Source organism: Cupressus sempervirens, chromosome 2, assembly GCF_028749045.1.
Source record: "Cupressus sempervirens isolate cs-2001-9-10 chromosome 2, ASM2874904v1, whole genome shotgun sequence".
Taxonomy (NCBI): Eukaryota; Viridiplantae; Streptophyta; class Pinopsida; order Cupressales; family Cupressaceae; genus Cupressus; species Cupressus sempervirens.
In genome coordinates this window covers 330,019,108-330,038,659 of record NC_143119.1, presented here as the reverse complement: position 1 = coordinate 330,038,659, position 19,552 = coordinate 330,019,108, and the positions used below count along the sequence as shown (strand labels likewise).

Below are 19,552 nucleotides of genomic sequence, written 5' to 3'. Positions count from 1 at the left end.
GTATAATCACTGTCCAATTAAAAACTGTATTTTCTTTAAACTGTCCATACAGTTGATAGATAGCTGCATAACATTTGATACTATATATTAAAAAAGGGAATACATAGTTAGTTCCCAAACAGGAAACAATTTAGCAACACTCAGTATTGATTTGTTCTCATAACACCTGGCATTGACAAATGCAGGAAGTATTTTGCAGCCAGACACTTCCTTTAAATTCTCTCTTTTTCGGATAGATCAAATTATATAGTTTTCACAATTATATGTGCATATATATGTAATGTTTCTACTTTTCACTAAAGCTTTATATTTTCAGCCAAATATTTAAACATTATCATATTACTATTACTTATTCCCACATTACTATCGGCAGGGCGTCTTTGTTAATCTAGTTTAGCTTAAAAATATTTAAGAAAGTTAGTAATGTCACAAATACAATTAATAATAATAATAATTTTTTCTTTTATATTCTGTGTATTAAAAAATACGTAAAAAAGATTTCCATTCCAAACTCATTTTTCAAGAAAATTCTTTAATTCTAAATTTGACAAATGACTAAATGGTATAAAATTTATTTAAAAACTAAAAAACCTAAAATTCTATCCACTATTTAACACCGCCTAAATTAAATCTCGGCCACATGGCCACAAAGGTCGTTACCTGCTATCACACTTGAGATCTTCACCCCGTGTGGTTGCCGTCTCATTAGAGCGAATGCAATCCCTTCAACATATTTAAGTAAATTCCAATATCAGACTACAAACGGGCCTTCCATTAAAATATATCACCCCTGATACGCGATATACGGGTTTACCCTACACAGTTGGGCAATGCTTTATTTTACGTTTTTTTCAGACACACGGGTAGCATTATCATGTTTGCAAATTTAACCTGAATAATTTTAGAAAACAATTTAAACTAAATTCAAACATCCGAAAATAAAAATTACATTTATGAAAAGAATGGAAAATCGGAGATTAGTCTCTCTGGTTCCTTCTTTTTTCCAAGATGGTGTTTAGCTACATATTCCAGGTAATTATCCCTGTAAGTTATGAATGAAAAAATTTCCAGCATGTTTGTTGAATGTTAACTTTGGTGCTGCGTGTACTACTGTGTAATCAAAATTCTATACGTAAAGCCATTGCCGTCACTTCATTCTACGTGCTTTTCATATCGCTTTGCCTTCGCTCCTGATTTGTGTTCATAGTATTCAACGAGAGCAGCACCAGACAATGCAGCCAATGTCAGAGCTTGGGCATGAAGCCTGAAAAAGCATGACGACCACAAAGTTAAAATGCTTGGATGTAGTAAGAGTTCTGAGCAGTATTGCAAATAAAGCAGTTAAAAATTAAAACAACAAACCAATCAACTACAAGTTTAGAAACATATTTAATTCCTTGGTATCCCTCAATTGAATAAAACAACGAGCTTGTCAAATAAGATTCACCACAAATAATTATGAGTTGTTTACAAAAATTAAACTTGCACAAAACTGAACCTAGATTCTGATGTGTGCCCCATATGTGCTCACAGTCAAATCCTTGAATAGTTTATTGTTACATATATAGATCCAAAAAATCAATGGCCTAAATAAAATCTGCAAAAGTCGGGAAAAAAACAAAATGTCCGTAGCCTCGAGCATCACCTTTCTGCCGTCAGTTACCACAATAATTCGGTATTGGGCTGATGATTTACAGCGAACATTATCCATCTCTGAGGATGATACGTTAACATTAACTAGAGGGAAAATTCACGAGAGACATTCATGTCAACATACCCGCTTCTTGCAACTTATTCTTTAATATGCATATTATTTTGAAATTTTAATGAGAACCACCCAGTTTATGGGGTGAGGCTGGTTGATCTGTCTGCTAAGGTGAGGGAGGACGTCCAGTGGCAACCCCACAACATGGGGTGGGCAAAGATTTATTTTGACAGTGCAGCAAGGGGTAATTCGGGATTAGTAAGCACGAATTACATTTCCAGAGACAATGTAGGGAAATTTTTGAAATGGCGAGGAGGAAGATTGGCAGAGCAAACAACAACAAAGTAGAATTCCAAACAGCTCTACTGGACTTGATGGTTGGCAGCAAATTTGGTATCCAGAAAGTCCACCTAGACAGGGATTCACACATAGTTACCAATGCGATTAGATCTGTCGATACTTCAAATTGGAAGTTGGGAGATGGCTAAGTCATAGTGGAAATCCCAGCTTTGTTTGAAAACTACATTGTTTTCCATATTTTCACTGAGGGAAACCATGTGGCCCATGAGGTGGCAAAGACTGGTTGACATGACACCACAGGAGGTGGAGGTGACTCAAGTACTGAATGGCATAAATTCTGCCATCATAGCAAGCGGTAACAAGTCTTTTCACATGATCAATCACATTCAACGAGACGGCCGACACTAAGATGGAGGCATTGAATCAATGAATACAGTCGACCGGCAACAAATTGGGAGCACCAAGTTCTAACAAACACCTTCAGACATGGATACTAGTATATGTCTCAAAGTTAGGAAACACAAAATGGCCTACTATGGGTGTGTGTCTGAGCATCATGTTAATGAAGTGTTTAAATCCCGAGCAGGGATAGTCTTGCATTTGGTATGAATTGTGCTTGGGGATGACTAACTTGGTGGTTACAGGCGGTATAGGGTCAATTTTGATGTCGCCTCAACATATTTAGCAATTCTGTTAGAAGGTCAATGGACACCCTCATGGCCAAGCTGATCTGGATGAAATGGTGGGGATGTGTGAAGAATAATCTGCAGAGAGCTATTCAAGCACATGGCTTGGTTCCAGAAAGGCAGATGCGGCCAAAGTTTAGCAAATATGATGGCAACACTCTGCAAGCACTGGTAGTGCGGGGCTTTTAAATGGGTGTGGCTGAAAGGTGGAACCAGGCACAGGCGGGTATAAATTGTATTAAAGGTTGCACGTAGGGTTTGGCAGTGGGAGATGGAAATGGGCCTTCTTGCTGGTGGATAAGGAGTGAAAGGCTGTGCCAGAGGAGGAGAAGGATGCAAAGGAGAATGAGCGAAATGGTGCTGGATCATGATGCAAGGGCGTTTAATATTAATATCGTATATGTAATGTCCCCTTTTATAAAATGCTTAGTTTTTGCCCTAAATCATAAATTCCAAATAGAGCAAGAAATAGAATATCTATGTACCTGGTTCCACAACGTTGGACTTCCTTATTTAGACATGTTAATAGTATAGATCATTTCAACTAGGGTTAAGAATAGATGTTAAAAGTATAGATCATTTTAACTATAGAGTTAAGAATATTAATTTTATTATAAGCCTAATTTAATTCATTAATGGAGCTCAGCCATAGGAGGGCTAGGATAAGGGACATATTAGGGTGCCTTAAACAATCCTCTACCCTAGGCCCAACAGAGAATATCTTCCCTGTTGGCCATTATGTGACTCCTTGCCATCCATATGAGGGAATGTACCTAGAGAGGAATTTCATAGACTTCTAAAATCCTCTACCCTAAACCCAAGAGCAGATATCACCCCTCTTGGCCATCATGTGGCCCTTTTGCCATCCATATGAGGAGGTGTACCTAGTGTGGAATTTCATTGTCATTCCCCGCTTTTATTGCCACCCTTATCCTCCTCCTCATGTTTAGAATACCATAGCATAATGGTCAATAAAGGTAAGGGTTTGAGGAAATTACAATAGGGTGTCCAGAGCATCCTTCCCTTCTAAAGCCCAAATGTGAGGTACTCCTTTCACCCCCTTGGCCACATGGGACAGTCTATCACCACCATAAAGTGGTGTACTTAAAAAGAGGACCTCATAACAGTTTTTCCTGCTTGTACTCAACCTCACCATGTGTGATCATTTCCTTAGGAGGATAAATAACTAACTTAAGAATCTAACATGATTAGCAATTCACATAAGAGGTAATATGCTAGATACCATCTTCATTACGTGTACAAGATAACATTTTCATAATGCATTACAAGCATACATCTCATGCATGTTGAAGTTAGCATCAGAAGCATCAGGAATCTAATGATCCAGAAAGCATTATTTTGTCTCAAATGATGTGTCACATCACTTGAGACAATAATGCTTAAAACTAATTCAACATCTTCAGCTGTAAATATAAATCCTCCTAGATGACATGAACCAATCACCACAATTGGTTAAATATGAATTTGACCATTTAAAGCAGTGATTTTTATTTGTTTTTGATATGTTCAACAATAACTAACTGGCATATGTTAACATATAGTTGTAACCTAAGGGTTGTGATTAGATATTAACCATCTTTGAATCATTGTGTCACATGGCTTCATACAAGTATACGAAGTCATCGACCAAACTTCTTAAAACATGCAAGAGATAACACAATATTGGAGTTCAGTACGATAGCGATTGAAAATATAATCCTAATAAGAGCATAGCAGATTGACGAGTTTCAGATCAATAGCAGTTTGAGGAGTTTCAGATTGACAGTTAAAGATACTAATATTTTAAATATTGATAATTGCATTCACATCGATCTGACATATATGACCATCTCTTATGTATATACTTACAAGGTGATATTCAGGCAAATCTTTAGATCAATATTAGCAGAGTCAAGCAGATCAATACACATATATATCACAGAGGTATAATTGTGTTCATTATATAAAATTTAAATACCACTGTTGAAGAGGAATGTTATAGCCTGCAATATATGGGGATCTCTGGACTTAAGAACCTATGTGCCTGGTTTCTGATATCTGATGAACTGATCCCTTTCAATAAATTTACCTCTTTCTTGAAGCAGAAGAGTGACATCTCTTCAATTAATGGACACTAATAATAAATGACATCTCTTAATAAATATAATAATAGTTTACATGTGTATCTTAATGGCACCTTTTTGACATTCGGACTTGCTTCTTATTGTAATTGTTGCTTTATGTGATGATAATTGTTTTAAACACTGCTTAACCATATCAAGGGTCACTGAGAAGTTCCTCACTCACCAGAACATGTTTTTCCAGAAAAGTCACAATATTTAATTCAGATATTACAAAGCACTCAAATACAGAACATGTTTTACCAGAATAACCACAAATATATAATTCAGATATTTCTAAAGTGAAAGGTTTCATACAAAAACTGTCTTAGCTCTCAGAATCAGTTTATAACTATATTTCAATAAATCAGGAGTAAATTTAATCAAGGGTCCAAATTGGAGAAGTATAACAGGAGGGCGCCTAGCCTCATTTGGTATCTTGATTCTAATTGGCAGTTTCCATTGTGAGCTTTGGCATCCAAAGATAAAAGCCCTTCATATTTGATCAAACCTAGCTGAGCGCTGTCTTTGGAGGGCTAAAATCAGTAAATACCAGCCCTAAAATCAATTATACTGTTACTAGTTTACACCATTCCCAGTCACCAATATTCAAGCTCAGTGATATATCAGTTATTAAGTGCTGTACCAGTCATCATAATGTTATACCAGTCATATAAGGTGCCATTCCAGCATTCAGGAAGGTTACATCAATCATATAAGGTGTTGTACCAAACATCAGAAGGTTACACCAGTCATATTTCCAACATTTAAAAAGATTGGATGAGTCATATAAGATTTTGTACCAGAAACCCAGCTGCACACTACCTCTGGAGAGATACAATCAGGAAATCCCAACCCTAAAATCAATTATACTGTTACTAGTTTAGCTCATTCCCATACACCAACAATCACGCTCAGTGAAACGTGAGTCATATAGACTTAAGAGTGTTAACCCAGGCATCCGAATGTTATACCAGTCATATAAGGTGCCATTCCAGCATTAGGAAGGTTACATCAATCATATAAGGTGTTGTAACAATCATCGGAAGGTTATACCAGTCATATCTCCAACATTCAGAAAGATTACATCAGTTACATAACATGATGTACCAGTCATCAGAAAGTTAGACCAGTCATACAGGTGTTGTTCCAACATTTAGGAAGACTACATCAGTCATATAAGGTGCTATACTAGCCATATAAGGTGTTCCAGCATTCTGAAAGATTACATTAAAGCTTTGTAACTTGTACCTATTAGATTATTTTTAGTATCTTGCTATATTTAGCCTGTTCTTTTAGAACCTTAGTTAATGGTCATTTAGGCTTTCTTTTTAGTTTGTCTCAGTTAAGACTATTTTTAGACTAAACTATAATTAGCACCTTTAATCTATTTAAGAGCTCATTGTTAATGCAATAACTAATCTGTTTATTTAATCATACAAGTGTTGCACCATGCTTTGAAAGCATTGAAGAAACATTTGGAGTGCATTGTTGATGGTCATATTACACATAAAATCCATTATTGCTCACTGGTGAGTTGATTTGGGAAGGTGGTAATTTTGAAAATTCATTTTGCAGCTTGCATATCAACATTGTCATCATTTTTCCCATCTTGCAATTAAATAAATGTTGTTGCTGTTGTCGCTGCTGTCATATTGATTTCTAATCAGATTTGAAGATAATTTGAAGTTATTTTAATTGAAAAGTTTGCATGAGGTTTCCAAATTGCGAGTTGCAATCAGCATTTGCATTACATGCTTTGGTTGTTGTTCGAATGGAGTGTTCTCGAAGAATCAGAAAATAACACAAATAAAAAAGGGGATACTTCAGCGATATCCAAGTTAGACTCCGCAGGTTAAACTCATTGTGGATAGTTCCAATCAAAAAGACTTGAAATCCTACAAAGAAGATAGAAGTGGAACGATTGTCAAATGCCCAACTCATACCCTTATTGAAAGACAGCAACAAATGCCAACATTGGCATGTTGCGATGGTGAAGTTATTGTGCTGATACCCTTATTCAAAGACAGCAACAGATGCCAACATTGGGATGTTGCAATGGTGAAGTTATTGTGCTGTTATTCTTGCCATTAAGGTTCAAATCCCATTGGCAATGAGGTCCCCCATTTGTAGCCCACCAGTTCATAGCTACAAGTAAAAGCACTTACCACTCTCTAAAAAATGTCAGCAACACTCTCACAAATGTTGCAACTGATAATAGAGACATGGATGCTACCATACAAGAATAGCCAACTACAAGGGGAGTGTCAACAAACTAGAACCACCACCAACATAATCAGTACCACAGCTAGACCATTCCAACCCACACTCTTACAATGGGGAAACGAGCCACTTAGCATCAAACACACAAAAAAGTCATGTGGAGCAACAGAAAAAAATCAAAATTAAATTGAAGTACAGCAGCAAGATCAGCTCATAGCAATCATAGAGAACATTTGTGTGCTATACCACAACATCTAGGAGAATGAGGTGCTTTACATTTCTACACATAGCGCTGATTATAATCAGGAAGAACCATGACATCATGATGGGGACAGAACTCAAGTACAGAATGGACACAACAAGAAAGGGAAAACTTTATTAACTATGAAAATATGCCAATACACTTAGTGCAAAGAACCATAGTGCTATACCACAACATCTAGGAGAATGAGGTGCTTTACATTTCTACACATAGCGCTGATTATAATCAGGAAGAACCATGACATCATGATGGGGACAGAACTCAAGTACAGAATGGACACAACAAGAAAGGGAAAACTTTATTAACTATGAAAATATGCCAATACACTTAGTGCAAAGAAAACAGACTCCAAAACATGCCCTATGGGCTTACAATAGCATAAATCTAGAGATAATTTCTTCTCCCAGTACCTTCTCTCAAACTCCACTATGAACTGCTTTTTACAATGCCAGAAATGTTCTTAAATAGACCCCAAAGGGTTAAGGATCAGGAATACACTCTAGAAAGTGCTAGTTGGCATCCACTATCAAAATAGAAGGCTCCAAAAGTCGCATTAGAAGTCGACGCAAAATTAGAAGAATCCAGAAACGGTAGCTGAACTTCCGAGAGGCATAACTTTTGAACCATAGCTCCGATTGACGAACCGTTTACATTTCCGAAAAGCTCTCGAAGTGCTCTACAGCCCTATGGACCAGCTTCGCTCGTCCCCCATTTTTTTGGACCCGTACGAGGTCATTTAATGCCTCAGACCTGACTTTGAAGCATTCTTAGGAGGTCTCCAAAAATCGAAAACCTGCAATAATTTTCTAACTGTGGGGCCTTTTGACCTGATTCTTTTTCTAGAATGTTCTTAATTACAATTACAATCATCCCTCCAAATTACACCTTCTAAATCACCATAATTATGGCTCAATTACACAGTCCTATTTTTTCGACATTTACATATATCCCAAGGTGCTTAAAAACTCTAACCCAGAACACTAATAGTGGAACTGTGAGAGTTGGAACCTTTATTTGACCCAAATGGGTATCCTGAAATGAAAACACATGAAACAGAAACTATGCCTAGGTATATTTTTTGGGTGACACAGGATTGCCCTTATACCTCTAGATGCTCCTGCATCAGACACCCAAGGTAGATTAAAAAGTGACCCTATCACTTTATGGATGGTAGAGGAAATCCCATATGGGAAACCTCAGTTGTTGATATCCAAGTTGAGTCCTCTATCGGTCATCCTTTCCACTTAACCAGGTACTCTTCATACTTCCTATTTCTGGTACTCCTGCCCACATGACTATCCAAAATCTCTTCTATCTCCTCCTTCTTAGAAGTAGGAATTGGACATGGCTCCAACATCAAGTCCTCATTTGCACCATCATCATGATACTCTGTTAAGTCTGCAATGTTGAAGATTGGAGAAATGTGAATTCCATCTGGCAACTCCACCTCATATGCATTTCCTGGGTCATGTTTCTTCAAAATTTTGCAAGGGCCAAATTTCTTCATCTTCAGCTTGTTGTAAGTACCTACTGGAAATCTTTCTTTTCGTAAGTGTACCATGAGTAGATCCCCTACTTGGAACTCCTTATGTCTTCTCCTTTGATCAGCCCTAGCTTTATACTGTTCATTCATCTTGATAATCTGTGCCTGGACCTCCCCATGTAGGTGCTTGATATATTCAGCAAATTCTTCTGCTTCAGCACTTGTCCTTTCCCCTTGCTCCATCTTCCTCAATTCTGGTGCAGTCCTTGGGCTACTTCCATATACAATTTGGAATGGTGATGTACCAGTACTCCTATTCATAGAGTTATTATAAGAAAATTCCGCTTGTGGTAGAATCAAATCCCATCCCTTGGATTTATCCCCAATTAAAAATCTCAGCAAATTGCCCAGACTTCTATTTACCACTTCTGTCTGTCTGTCAGTCTGCGGGTGATGTGTAGAGCTGAACTTCAAGTTCGTTCTCAACTTCTTCCACAATGTTCTCCAGAAATACCCCACAAATTTAATATCTCTGTCAAAAACTATACTCTTTGGGAGGACATGTAGTCTTACCACCTCTCTGAAAAACAAGTCTGCAATATGGACAACATCATGAGTTTTGTGGCATGGGATGAAATGTGCCATTTTGGAGAACCTATCAACCATCACAAATACTGAGTCATTACCCCTTTGTGTCCTCGGCAATCCAAGAACAAAATCCATACTTATGTCCTCCCATGGCTTTGATGGAACAGGCAATGGCTAATATAGTCTAGTATTGTGACTAAATCCCTTGGCCGCTTGACAAACCTGACAACTCTGTACAAACTTCTTCACATCTTGTGAAATTTGAGGCCAAAAATAATGTTCTCTAAGAATGGCAATGGTCTTATCTCGACCAAAATGTCCTGCCATCCCTCCACTGTGTTTCTCCTTGATCAAATTTTCCCTCATGGAACTCCTTGGAATGCACAATTAACTGCCCTTGAACAACATACCATCCGAAATCAAATAGTCTAGCCACTTGGTTCTATCTACAGCAACACGTTCTTTACAAGCTTTCCAAGCTTCAACAAAATCAGGGTTCTCAGGGTACAGATTCTTGAGTTCATCAAACCCAACTACTTCAACCTACATTACTGTAAGCAACAACTGCCTCCTACTCAATGCATCTGCAACCCTATTAGACTTTCCACTTCTATGCTTCAACACAAATGTATAGCTCTACAAGAACTCTACCCACTTCATATGCCTCTAGTTCAATTTACCTTGGCTATTTAGGTACTGTAATGCCTGGTGATCAGTATATAAAACAAATTCCTTTGGCAATAAATAATGCCTCCATTTCTATTAGACCTGAACTGTTGCATAGAACTCTTGATCATAAACAGAATACTTCTTCTTCGCATCATTCAATTTTTCACTAAAATATGCAATAGGCTTACCTTCTTGGCTCAATACAGCCTCAATAACACTGCCACTAGCATCACAATCCACATGGAACACCTTACTAAAATCAGGAAGTACCAACACAGGTTGTTCTGTCACCTTCTTTTTCAGCAATTCAAAACTTCTCGCAGCTACTGCAGTCCATTTGAACTCTTTTCTATCCCCTCTTATTGTGTCAGTCAAGGGTGCACATATGCCACTGAAATTCTTAATGAACTTCCTGTAAAAACTAACCACACCATGAAATGATCTTACCTCAGTAGCAGACCTTGGAGTAGGCCATTCTAAGATGGCTTTTACCTTCTCTGGATCCATTTTGAGACCTTCAGGTGATACTACAAACCCCAAGTAGACTAACTCTTTTTTAGCAAAGCTACACTTCTTCAGATTAATCAACAGTTTCTCTTCCCTCAACCTTTTAAGGACACTACGAATATGCAATAAATGTTCATCCAAAGTCTTGCTGAAAATTAAAATATCATCCAAATAGACAATAACAAATTTTCCTACGAACTTCTTAAGTACCTCATTCATAAGCCGCATGAAAGTGCTTGGGGTGTTCGTCAATCCAAAGGGCATGACTAGTGACTCATAAAGACCCTCCTTGGTCTTGAAGGCAGTTTTCCACTCATCTCCTTCTCGTATCCGTATCTAGTGATAGCCACTCTTAAGGTCTATCTTTGTGAAGTACTGAGCTCCACTTAAGCAGTCCATAAGGTCATCCATTCTTGGCAAAGGAAACCGATACTTGATGGTTATCCTGTTTATAGCTCGACAGTCTGTACACATTCTCCACTCTCCATCCTTCTTTGGTGCCAATACTGCAGGTACTACACATGGACTCAGGCTCTCTCAAATCAAACCCTTCCTCAATAGCTCCTGAACCTGTCTGTTTAGCTCCTCAGTTTCAGTAGGAGTCATCCTATGAGCAACCTTGTTAGGCAAACTAGCTCCAGGGATTAAATCTATCTGATGACTGATTTGCCTTACTGGTGGCAATCCTTCTAGAACATTATAAGAGATGATATCTCCAAATTCACTTAATAAATTTGAAACTTCAAGTGGTATTTCACTACTACCTTCCTTATCTTTTCTAGGAATCAAAGCATAACACATATGCTGATGTTTCATGCCATCCAAAAACTTTCTTCCATCAACAAGACAGATCCTAGCACTGCTGCATACCTTTTTGCCTTCCTTTATCATGAGCTTTAATTTGTGGCGAACTCCATCCTTTGTCAGAGAGTATGTGTTTGCACGACCATCATTAACTGCATGCCTATCAAATTGCCACGGTCTTCCCAACAATAGATGGTAGCAATCGTTTGGAATAATATCACAGAGAACTTCATCATGGTAACTCCCAATTTTGAACTTCACTAAACATTGTTCACTTACCAAGACCTTATGATCATCCTTCACCCAAGCGATCCGATAGGGCTAGGGGTGTTTCTCCCTCTTGAGCTTCAGCTTAGAGACCATCTCCTCTGACACCAAGTTGTCAGTGCTACCACCATCAACGATCACATCACAACATTTATCCTCACACGTGCACTTGGTACGAAATAGACTCCTCCTTTGTCCTGGTTCAATCTCACCACTTAGTAGGACCCTTTCATTTACTAAAGTCTCTCCTCTTTCTGCATCCTCTGAATGTGATGAGTGTGCATCCTCATCCACATGAGCAACCCTAGCTTGACCCTCAGCTCTCCTATCTGTCCTTCCTTGTCGTTGAGGGCATTCAAAGGCATGATGACCTTCTTCATTGCAATGGAAACAGGTACCACGAAAATCTCCTCTTACTGAACCTTGTCCATGTCCTCTACCTCTTCCTCTCTGATCTGCAAAGTTTTGATCACGAGAGTGGTTGAAATCCTCATTCCTCTTGTTCTCGCTAGTACCCACATCTTCATTTTTCTTTTGGGTCTCATTTCGGCCCCCAGATGACCTACCACTACCCCTTCCTCCTTGACCACGCCCTCTTTGTCTCCCTTCAAACCTTTTATTTAGCTTCTCTTCAACTCGCAGGGAAAATTGGTATGCCTCTTCAACACTGGTCATTCTTACCAGACTTAATTCCTCCTAGATGCTAGGTCGCAACCCACTAATATAACGAGCAACCTTCTCCTTATTTGCTTCTTCATGCCCTGCTCTAATCAGAAGTCGGTAAAACTCCTCCATATATTCCTAGACTGATTTTTTTGCTTGCTTTAACCCATGCATCTTCTTAAACAAATCAAGCTCGTAGTCAACATGAATGAACTGCTTCTTTAGTTTGTCCACCATGCGATCCCACCTTGTGATCTTCTCCTTTCCTCTTCTATTTCTTTCCAATTGAACCTCTTGCCACTAGATTTTGGTATGGCCTTTCAGTTTGGCCTTTGCAAACTTAACCCTATTTGGATCCCTGATATCCTCATACTCAAAGTACTCCTCCAGTTCATTGATCTAGTCGATCAACTCATCCGGTTTCAGATTTCCTGAAAATACACCCACATCAATTGTAGATCTTTTTCCAAACTTAGTAATAGCCTTAAAAAGCCTCTCCTCTGCCTGGTTCAGAACTTCCCCTTCAAATTCCCCTTCCGGTCCAATTTCTTCTTCTTCATTATCGTCCTCACTTTCGTCACCTGCGACAACATTTGTTCCTCTATGGAGCTCCTCCTGCAATGCTTGAACCTGCCTTTGGAGGGCTCTAACCTCCTCAGGATTAATAGCTCCGGCCCTTCCACCTCGCTCTTTTAGTGGAGACATCTTCTTAACTCAAACCCACAACCACACAGTCCTGGTGCAAACTGCCTCACAATTGGCGCTCTATCTACACACTCAGAAAAACCTTGCTTTTATACCACTTGATGGGGACAGAACTCAAGTACATAATGGACACAACAAGAAAGGGAAAACTTTATTAACTATGAAAATATGCCAATACACTTAGTGCAAAGAAAACAGACTCAAAAACATGCCCTATGGGCTTACAATAGTATAAATCTGGAGATAATTTCTTCTCCCAGTACCTTCTCTCAAACTCCACTCTAAACTACCTTTTACAATGCCAGAAATGTTCTTAAATAGACCCCAAAGGTTTAAGGATCAAGAATACATTCTAGAAAGTGCTAGTTGGCATCCACCATCAAAATAGAAAGCTCCAAAAGTCGCATTAGAAGTCGGCGCAAAATTAGAAGAATCCAGAAACAGTAGCCAAACTTTCGGGAGGCATAACTTTTGAACCGTAGCTCCGATTGACGAATCGTTTATGTTTCCGGAAAGCACTCGAAGTGCTCTATAGCCCTATGGACCAGCTTCGCTCGTCCCCCATTTTTTTGGACCCGTACGAGGTCATTTAATGCCTCAAACCTGACTTTGAAGCATTCTTAAGAGGTCTCCAGAAACATAAAAATTGCAATAACTTTCTAACCGTGGGGCCTTTTGACCTAATTATTTTTCTAGAATGCCCTAAATTACAATTACAATCATCCCTCCAAATTACACCTTCTAACTCACCATAATTATGGCTCAATTACATAGTCCTATTTTTTTGGCATTTACACGTATCCCAAGGTGCTTAAAAACTCTAACCCAGAACACTAATAGTGGAACTGTGAGAGTTGGAACTTTTATTTGACCCAAATGGGTATCTGGAAATGAAAACACATGAAACAAAAACTATGTCTAAGTATTTTTTTTGGGTGACACAGGATTGCCCTTATACCTCTGGATGCTCCTGCATCACATCATCAGGGACATCCTACAAATAGGGCTCCTAAATTATACCATAAGCTGCCAATTTCAATGAAATAACAGCTTCAGGTTTTGGGTATGGCAATTTGCACAATCTTGTAAAGTTTTTAATTATTATTATCAAGGGAACAAATATCCAAACAAGCACATTGCCCCATAACATTTCCAAACCATCATAAATAAAGATAAATGCAAGCTGCTTAGTTCCATAAAATAACATCTGTCATCTCAACATAAACAAAAACTATTGAATCTTATATAAAAAAATTCGAGCAAAGTGACTTATAAAATATCTGTCTAATCCAACCATCCTAGAGAAAATGTTCAGTCCCCTACGTGTCATGGGACTCTCCGATAGCCTTAGTTTACTCATTAAATTCTTTGGATGAGATTTTGATTATGGTTTTTATTACAATAATAGATAGTTTCTATTATCTCTATTTAGTATCTAATGGTTATCTATTGTAATCTTCTATAAATATCAAAATGTTTCTAATATTTAGTTTTCTATTTTTAGAGTAGAATGTTTATATTCTTTAATGTTTCTTAAGAAAACATCGTTCAGTTTCTTGTATAAATTGATCACTTGATCACTATTAATAACAAGCAATTATTTTACCAATTCCTTTGTAATATGGTATCAGAGTCGACACTCTAAATTTTTTCGCAAATAATTATAATTTCTTGGTGGAAATTATCTGCCTTTTATTTTCGAAATTGTTACATGCATATTTGCTTCCAACTCTCTCTATAATCTGACTAGGGTTTTCATTCTGAGAGATCTGAATCCGTCAACTTCTAATTTTTGGTGGGTTTTTCGAGAGCTCAATTGGGTTGTTGTCAGACTTTTCTAGGTGCCTTGATTTGTGTGCCTCAATTTTTGAGCCTGCCAATCCAAAAACCAACATATTCTTTCTGCGTTTTTCGAGCTCTCTTTTGGGTCACCCTTAAAATTTTCTAGGTCTCTACTATTTGAGGGTTGCATGTACTTGCATGTTGTTTGCATGTGTTGCTTTACCATGTAGTCTCGTATTTTGCCTCCCTTAAAAATTCTAGTGGGTTTTCATAAATTTTTCCTTTTAAAAAAATTTCTAATGGGTTTTCATATTGCTTTCCCTAAAAAAATTTCTTATGGGTTTCTATAAATTTTCCCTTAGAAATTTCTAATTCTATAATTCGCATAGTTGTGTGCGATTCCTTTGTGGGTTTGTAATTTTTTCCTCAAAAAATATCTGTTGGGTTTTATTGTTTTCCTAAAAAAATGAAGCTTTACATTGTCAAGTTTTGATTGATTTTTCACCACAAAAATCATGTTGGGTTTTGATTGATTTTTCACCTAAAAAATAATGGCTTTTTGCAGTTTGTTTTGGAGCATTATGCTCACTTGCAAAGTTTTGGAGTGTTATCCAAAGTACCATCAACAGTCTTTTCAAAAAACATACTCTGCTCCAAATTTAGAAGGCTCCTGAAAGAAGAACATTCAATGCAACTATTGCCACAAGTTTGGTCACATGAAGGTTGAATGTCGGAAGCACTTAGCTGCCCTATCTAAGCAATCTGGTTAGTAGCCCATAGCAAACAGTGCAGAGCACCTTGATCGGACAGAATCTGCCTTTTACATTTTTTGACAGCTTCATCCTCTAGTTACATTAACCATTAAGAGAGGGTATCACAATAATAGATAGTTTCTATTATCTCTATTTAGTATCTAATAGTTATCTATCGTAATCTTCTATAAATATTAGAATGTTTCTAATATTTAGTTTTCTATTTATAGAATAGAATGTTTCTATTCTTTACGATTGTTTCTTAAGGAAATATCGTTTAGTCTCTTGTATAAATTGATCTCTTGAACACTGTTAATAACAAGCAATTATTTTACCAATTCCTTCGTAATAGTTTTTTTGTGTTTTTGCTAACTATTTTTGCAGCATTCTGGATGTGCAGGTAATTATGTCTTGGACTCTGAAAGATATAATTCTTCAGTTTTGAGTTGAATCTCTATTATTTGACTCAGTAAGACATTATTACGGTTCTGATGCTGTCTTGGTTTCTTAAGTTGTAGGTCAATAATAAAACCCTGTACGTGAAACATTATTCATCATTGCACAAGACAATACTAAACCCTTGTATGTCAATGCCCCAGTACATATTTTGTTATCAGCTGTCCTTTAATACACACACATTATTAGCTAACCATTATTAACATCTCTAATGTCTACAATGTTGTTAAAACCGTTTTAATATTTTTATCACAAACCATACTACCTAAGCTATCAGTGCTACCTAAACTCATAAGACTAATTATTTGAAAGCATGGGGTAATATAAACCCTTGTATGCCAATGCCCCAGTACATATTTTTCTCTCAATCTTTCTTTAATACCCACACTTATTAATAGATAAGTATTATTAACCTCGAATGTCTAGAATATTGTTAAAACCTTCTTATCACAAACCATACTACCTAGGCTATCAGTGCTACCTAGACTTGCAGAAGGAAACTTTTAGCCTACAGCTATCAGCTTTAATAAATATGATATTATAAATTTAACTTAAAATTTGGCCAGTTTAAAGCTAGACCTAAACATAAAAAATCATTCAGTGGTTTTCGTTGGTGACTTCACCAGTCTAAAATTGGAGGTTTCTAGATACGTTAACAGTAAGTTGATAGATATGAGTTGATTTCTGTGTTGTAAGGTGTACCTTAATTTAATAGACGTGAGTTAGTTTCTATATGTTGTAGGTTGTGCCTACCCAATGGCTTGCTAGATTTGTCCCATGGTCTTGATATTGCTAGCAGTATTTTTTTAGACTGCAGAAATCAGGTATCCCCACTATAAACTGCCGAGCCCGAGGATAGTTTTTTAACATGACACCCTCAGATAACCCAGCCTGACATTGCTACCAGTCTTACTTGGCATGGATGTTTGTCATTTATTAGAAAAAAAGTTCTTATGTTCAAGGGGGTCATTTGATGTTTGATATTCTGTTTGTCAACTAATTTTTTGTAAAATGTTGCTAGTTGCATTGATCCTCGCACCCTATGAAATCTGTGTTCATTCTGCATCTCTTTTACAAGCATTTTTGGAAGCTTATCTTAAACTGGGTGTCGATTCTTATAAAACCTGGGCTGTTTTTTCAATCCAGCAGGTATTATTTATGCATGTCTCTGAACAGTATTATTCTCTAGGATTTCATGCTGGGGTTTATATGATTAGCAGGTTCAAAACTTTAGCTCATGGGCTATCGAAGGACATCAAGAGTTCCTGCAAGAAACTTAAGGAGTAGGGTAGAGGTTCTAATCTGTGGTGCTTGGTAATATAAATATCCATCTTAAATTATGATCATGGTTGCTTATTTTGCTTTGCCTTTTGGCAAAAAAAACCCCACGTATTCTGTATTTGAGGGTATACTTCTGTACATTTTGGCCTGGTTTATTCTAAAAGTTACCTTGCTTAACAATAGAAAAGCTATATTTGTTTGAAAATTACATGCTGCGTTGTGAGCTTTTGATATGCTTTGAAATTATAATGGACTTTCAACCTTTAAATCTTTTTAGAGACATTAAATTCCAGTATCTTTAAAAAGTATGGCGAGTTTGCAAATTAAAAGACCCCCGAGCTCCTCACTACAATACAACTGAAAATCGCCTTCTAAATAGCAGTCACTTCATTGTATTTGGGGTTATACCAATATAACCACGTCACTCCAGATAATCCGTCCATGATGGAATAACCAAGTACTTAAAAATTGAAGAAGCATCTCGTATGAGATCCCTCAAGATGGAATAATCCATGATGGATAATCCGTCCATGATGGAATAACCGAGTACCTAAAAATTGAAGAAGCATCTCGTATGAGATCCCTCAAGAACCTGTGCTATAAAGATTTCCGGCAGGGTTACAAGCTATAAGAAGTATCGTGGATCCCCAACAATGCTGTCATTTTGGACAAGAACCTTTCTTTCTAGCTTTTATTAACTGTATAAAAAATTGTCAATTGACGATCCCCATTCGTTAATAATATATCTTCAAATCTTATTTAGCTTTCGTATATAATGGGGACCTATGATCTAACTTTTGGAATTGAGATTCTTTCCCAGAAGACCCTTTAAATGATTAACTAATGCTTCGACATCTGCAGGCCTTTTCAGAATCGCCAGATTCTTACATAAAGCATAATAAAATTCATAGAAAACTGGAAAATTTCACCCATATTTCGATCAAAATGCTCTGTAGGACCTGAGAAAGCGCATTTCCCTGTTTAAGCGAGATTCAATTTGAAAAGAAACGATTCAAACACATTTCTCAACTTCTTAAGTTGTAAGCAAACCCTAAAATCAAAAAGTATCTAGTAATTCGAGTTAAGATTTCCCCCTTATTCGCGGGCATGAAGACTTTTTGACTTCTCAAGAATAAAAGAGCAATTTCAAATATATCTAGTAACAACCAAACTGGACGCAATTTAGACTTCTTATGCATCCAATATATATGGAATTACCAGGGCGAATTGAATTGCCTGCAGCTAAAATTACAATATACAGCATCCTTTAAAACAAAAAACAGAAGAATTGGGTAGAAAAGAAACAGAGCAAACCTTGCGTGAATGATCTTGACGCTGGTTTTCATGTTAGGTTGAGACCAATTGTAAGCAAAAGAACCGGCCAACCCAGCTAGCCACAAACTTCCTGCAACCTCAAAATAGCAGCACAACAAGGTACCACTTTCCAAATCATACAGATGGAAAACTAAAGCCCTATAAATAATTAAAGGAGGAGGCAAAACCTGTGGAGAAGAATTGAGATCCACTTACCAACTGCCCTTAGCTTGTGCGCTGAGATCCATACTTTTACAGAATCAATTGTGCTCGTACTTTGATCTGCCATTGCGATGTACAATTATTGTTAAATTCTCGCGAGAACGAATATGGGTTTTCAATATGTAGCCCTTCTATTGTGTTCGTGGAAAGGTGAGATGCTTAAGGATTAAAACAATGGAATCCATGTTTTTTAAGTAGAGAAAGAGGTTTCAAATACCGACTCGTGGTTTCTCATGGCACAACTATATTGACCGGTTTTTAATTTTTCCAGTATTAACTTAATTTGGGCACGTGTCATCGATGTTCGAAGTAAAATAAATAGTTTTGCTTAAATCTGACGCACAAATTTGTAGTAAATAAAACATGGGCTGCGCAATCAGGCGTGGAATTTGATGGCCATATTGGCCGTTTTTGCATTCTTATTTAATAATATATAAAAATGTGATTTTATAATATTTATAATATATATGCATGATAAATATGTATTATTTTATTTTATAAATATTTTTATTTTTTGTTTGTTTCTATTTAGATATGTTTTTATTTTGATGATTGTATATTTATATTAATTCCGAATCTTTGTTGAAATAAGAATATAATGAATTTTAAAAACTTATTTTTATTTATTTATATATTACTAATTTAGAAACTTCTTTTATTTGAGATTTTTTATATATTATTAATTTATAATTTTAAGTTATTCATTAAGAATTTTGCACATATTATTAATTAGTATTTATTATTGTCATTTATAAAATATTTA

At 36.8% G+C, this 19,552-nt stretch overlaps 1 protein-coding gene across 1 annotated transcript; it reads right to left on the bottom strand.

Annotated features, from left to right (window-relative positions):
* Positions 1-899: 899 nt before the first annotated feature.
* On the bottom strand, positions 900-19,035 carry LOC149572450 (uncharacterized). The gene is made up of 3 exons (XM_089813602.1): positions 18,784-19,035; positions 18,568-18,658; positions 900-1,264 (listed from the first exon to the last, which is right to left on the bottom strand). The coding sequence occupies exons 1-3, from the start codon at positions 18,854-18,856 to the stop codon at positions 1,153-1,155; spliced, it is 276 nt and encodes a 91-aa protein (XP_089669728.1). The 5' UTR covers positions 18,857-19,035; the 3' UTR covers positions 900-1,152.
* Between the last annotated feature and the right edge of the window lie 517 nt (positions 19,036-19,552).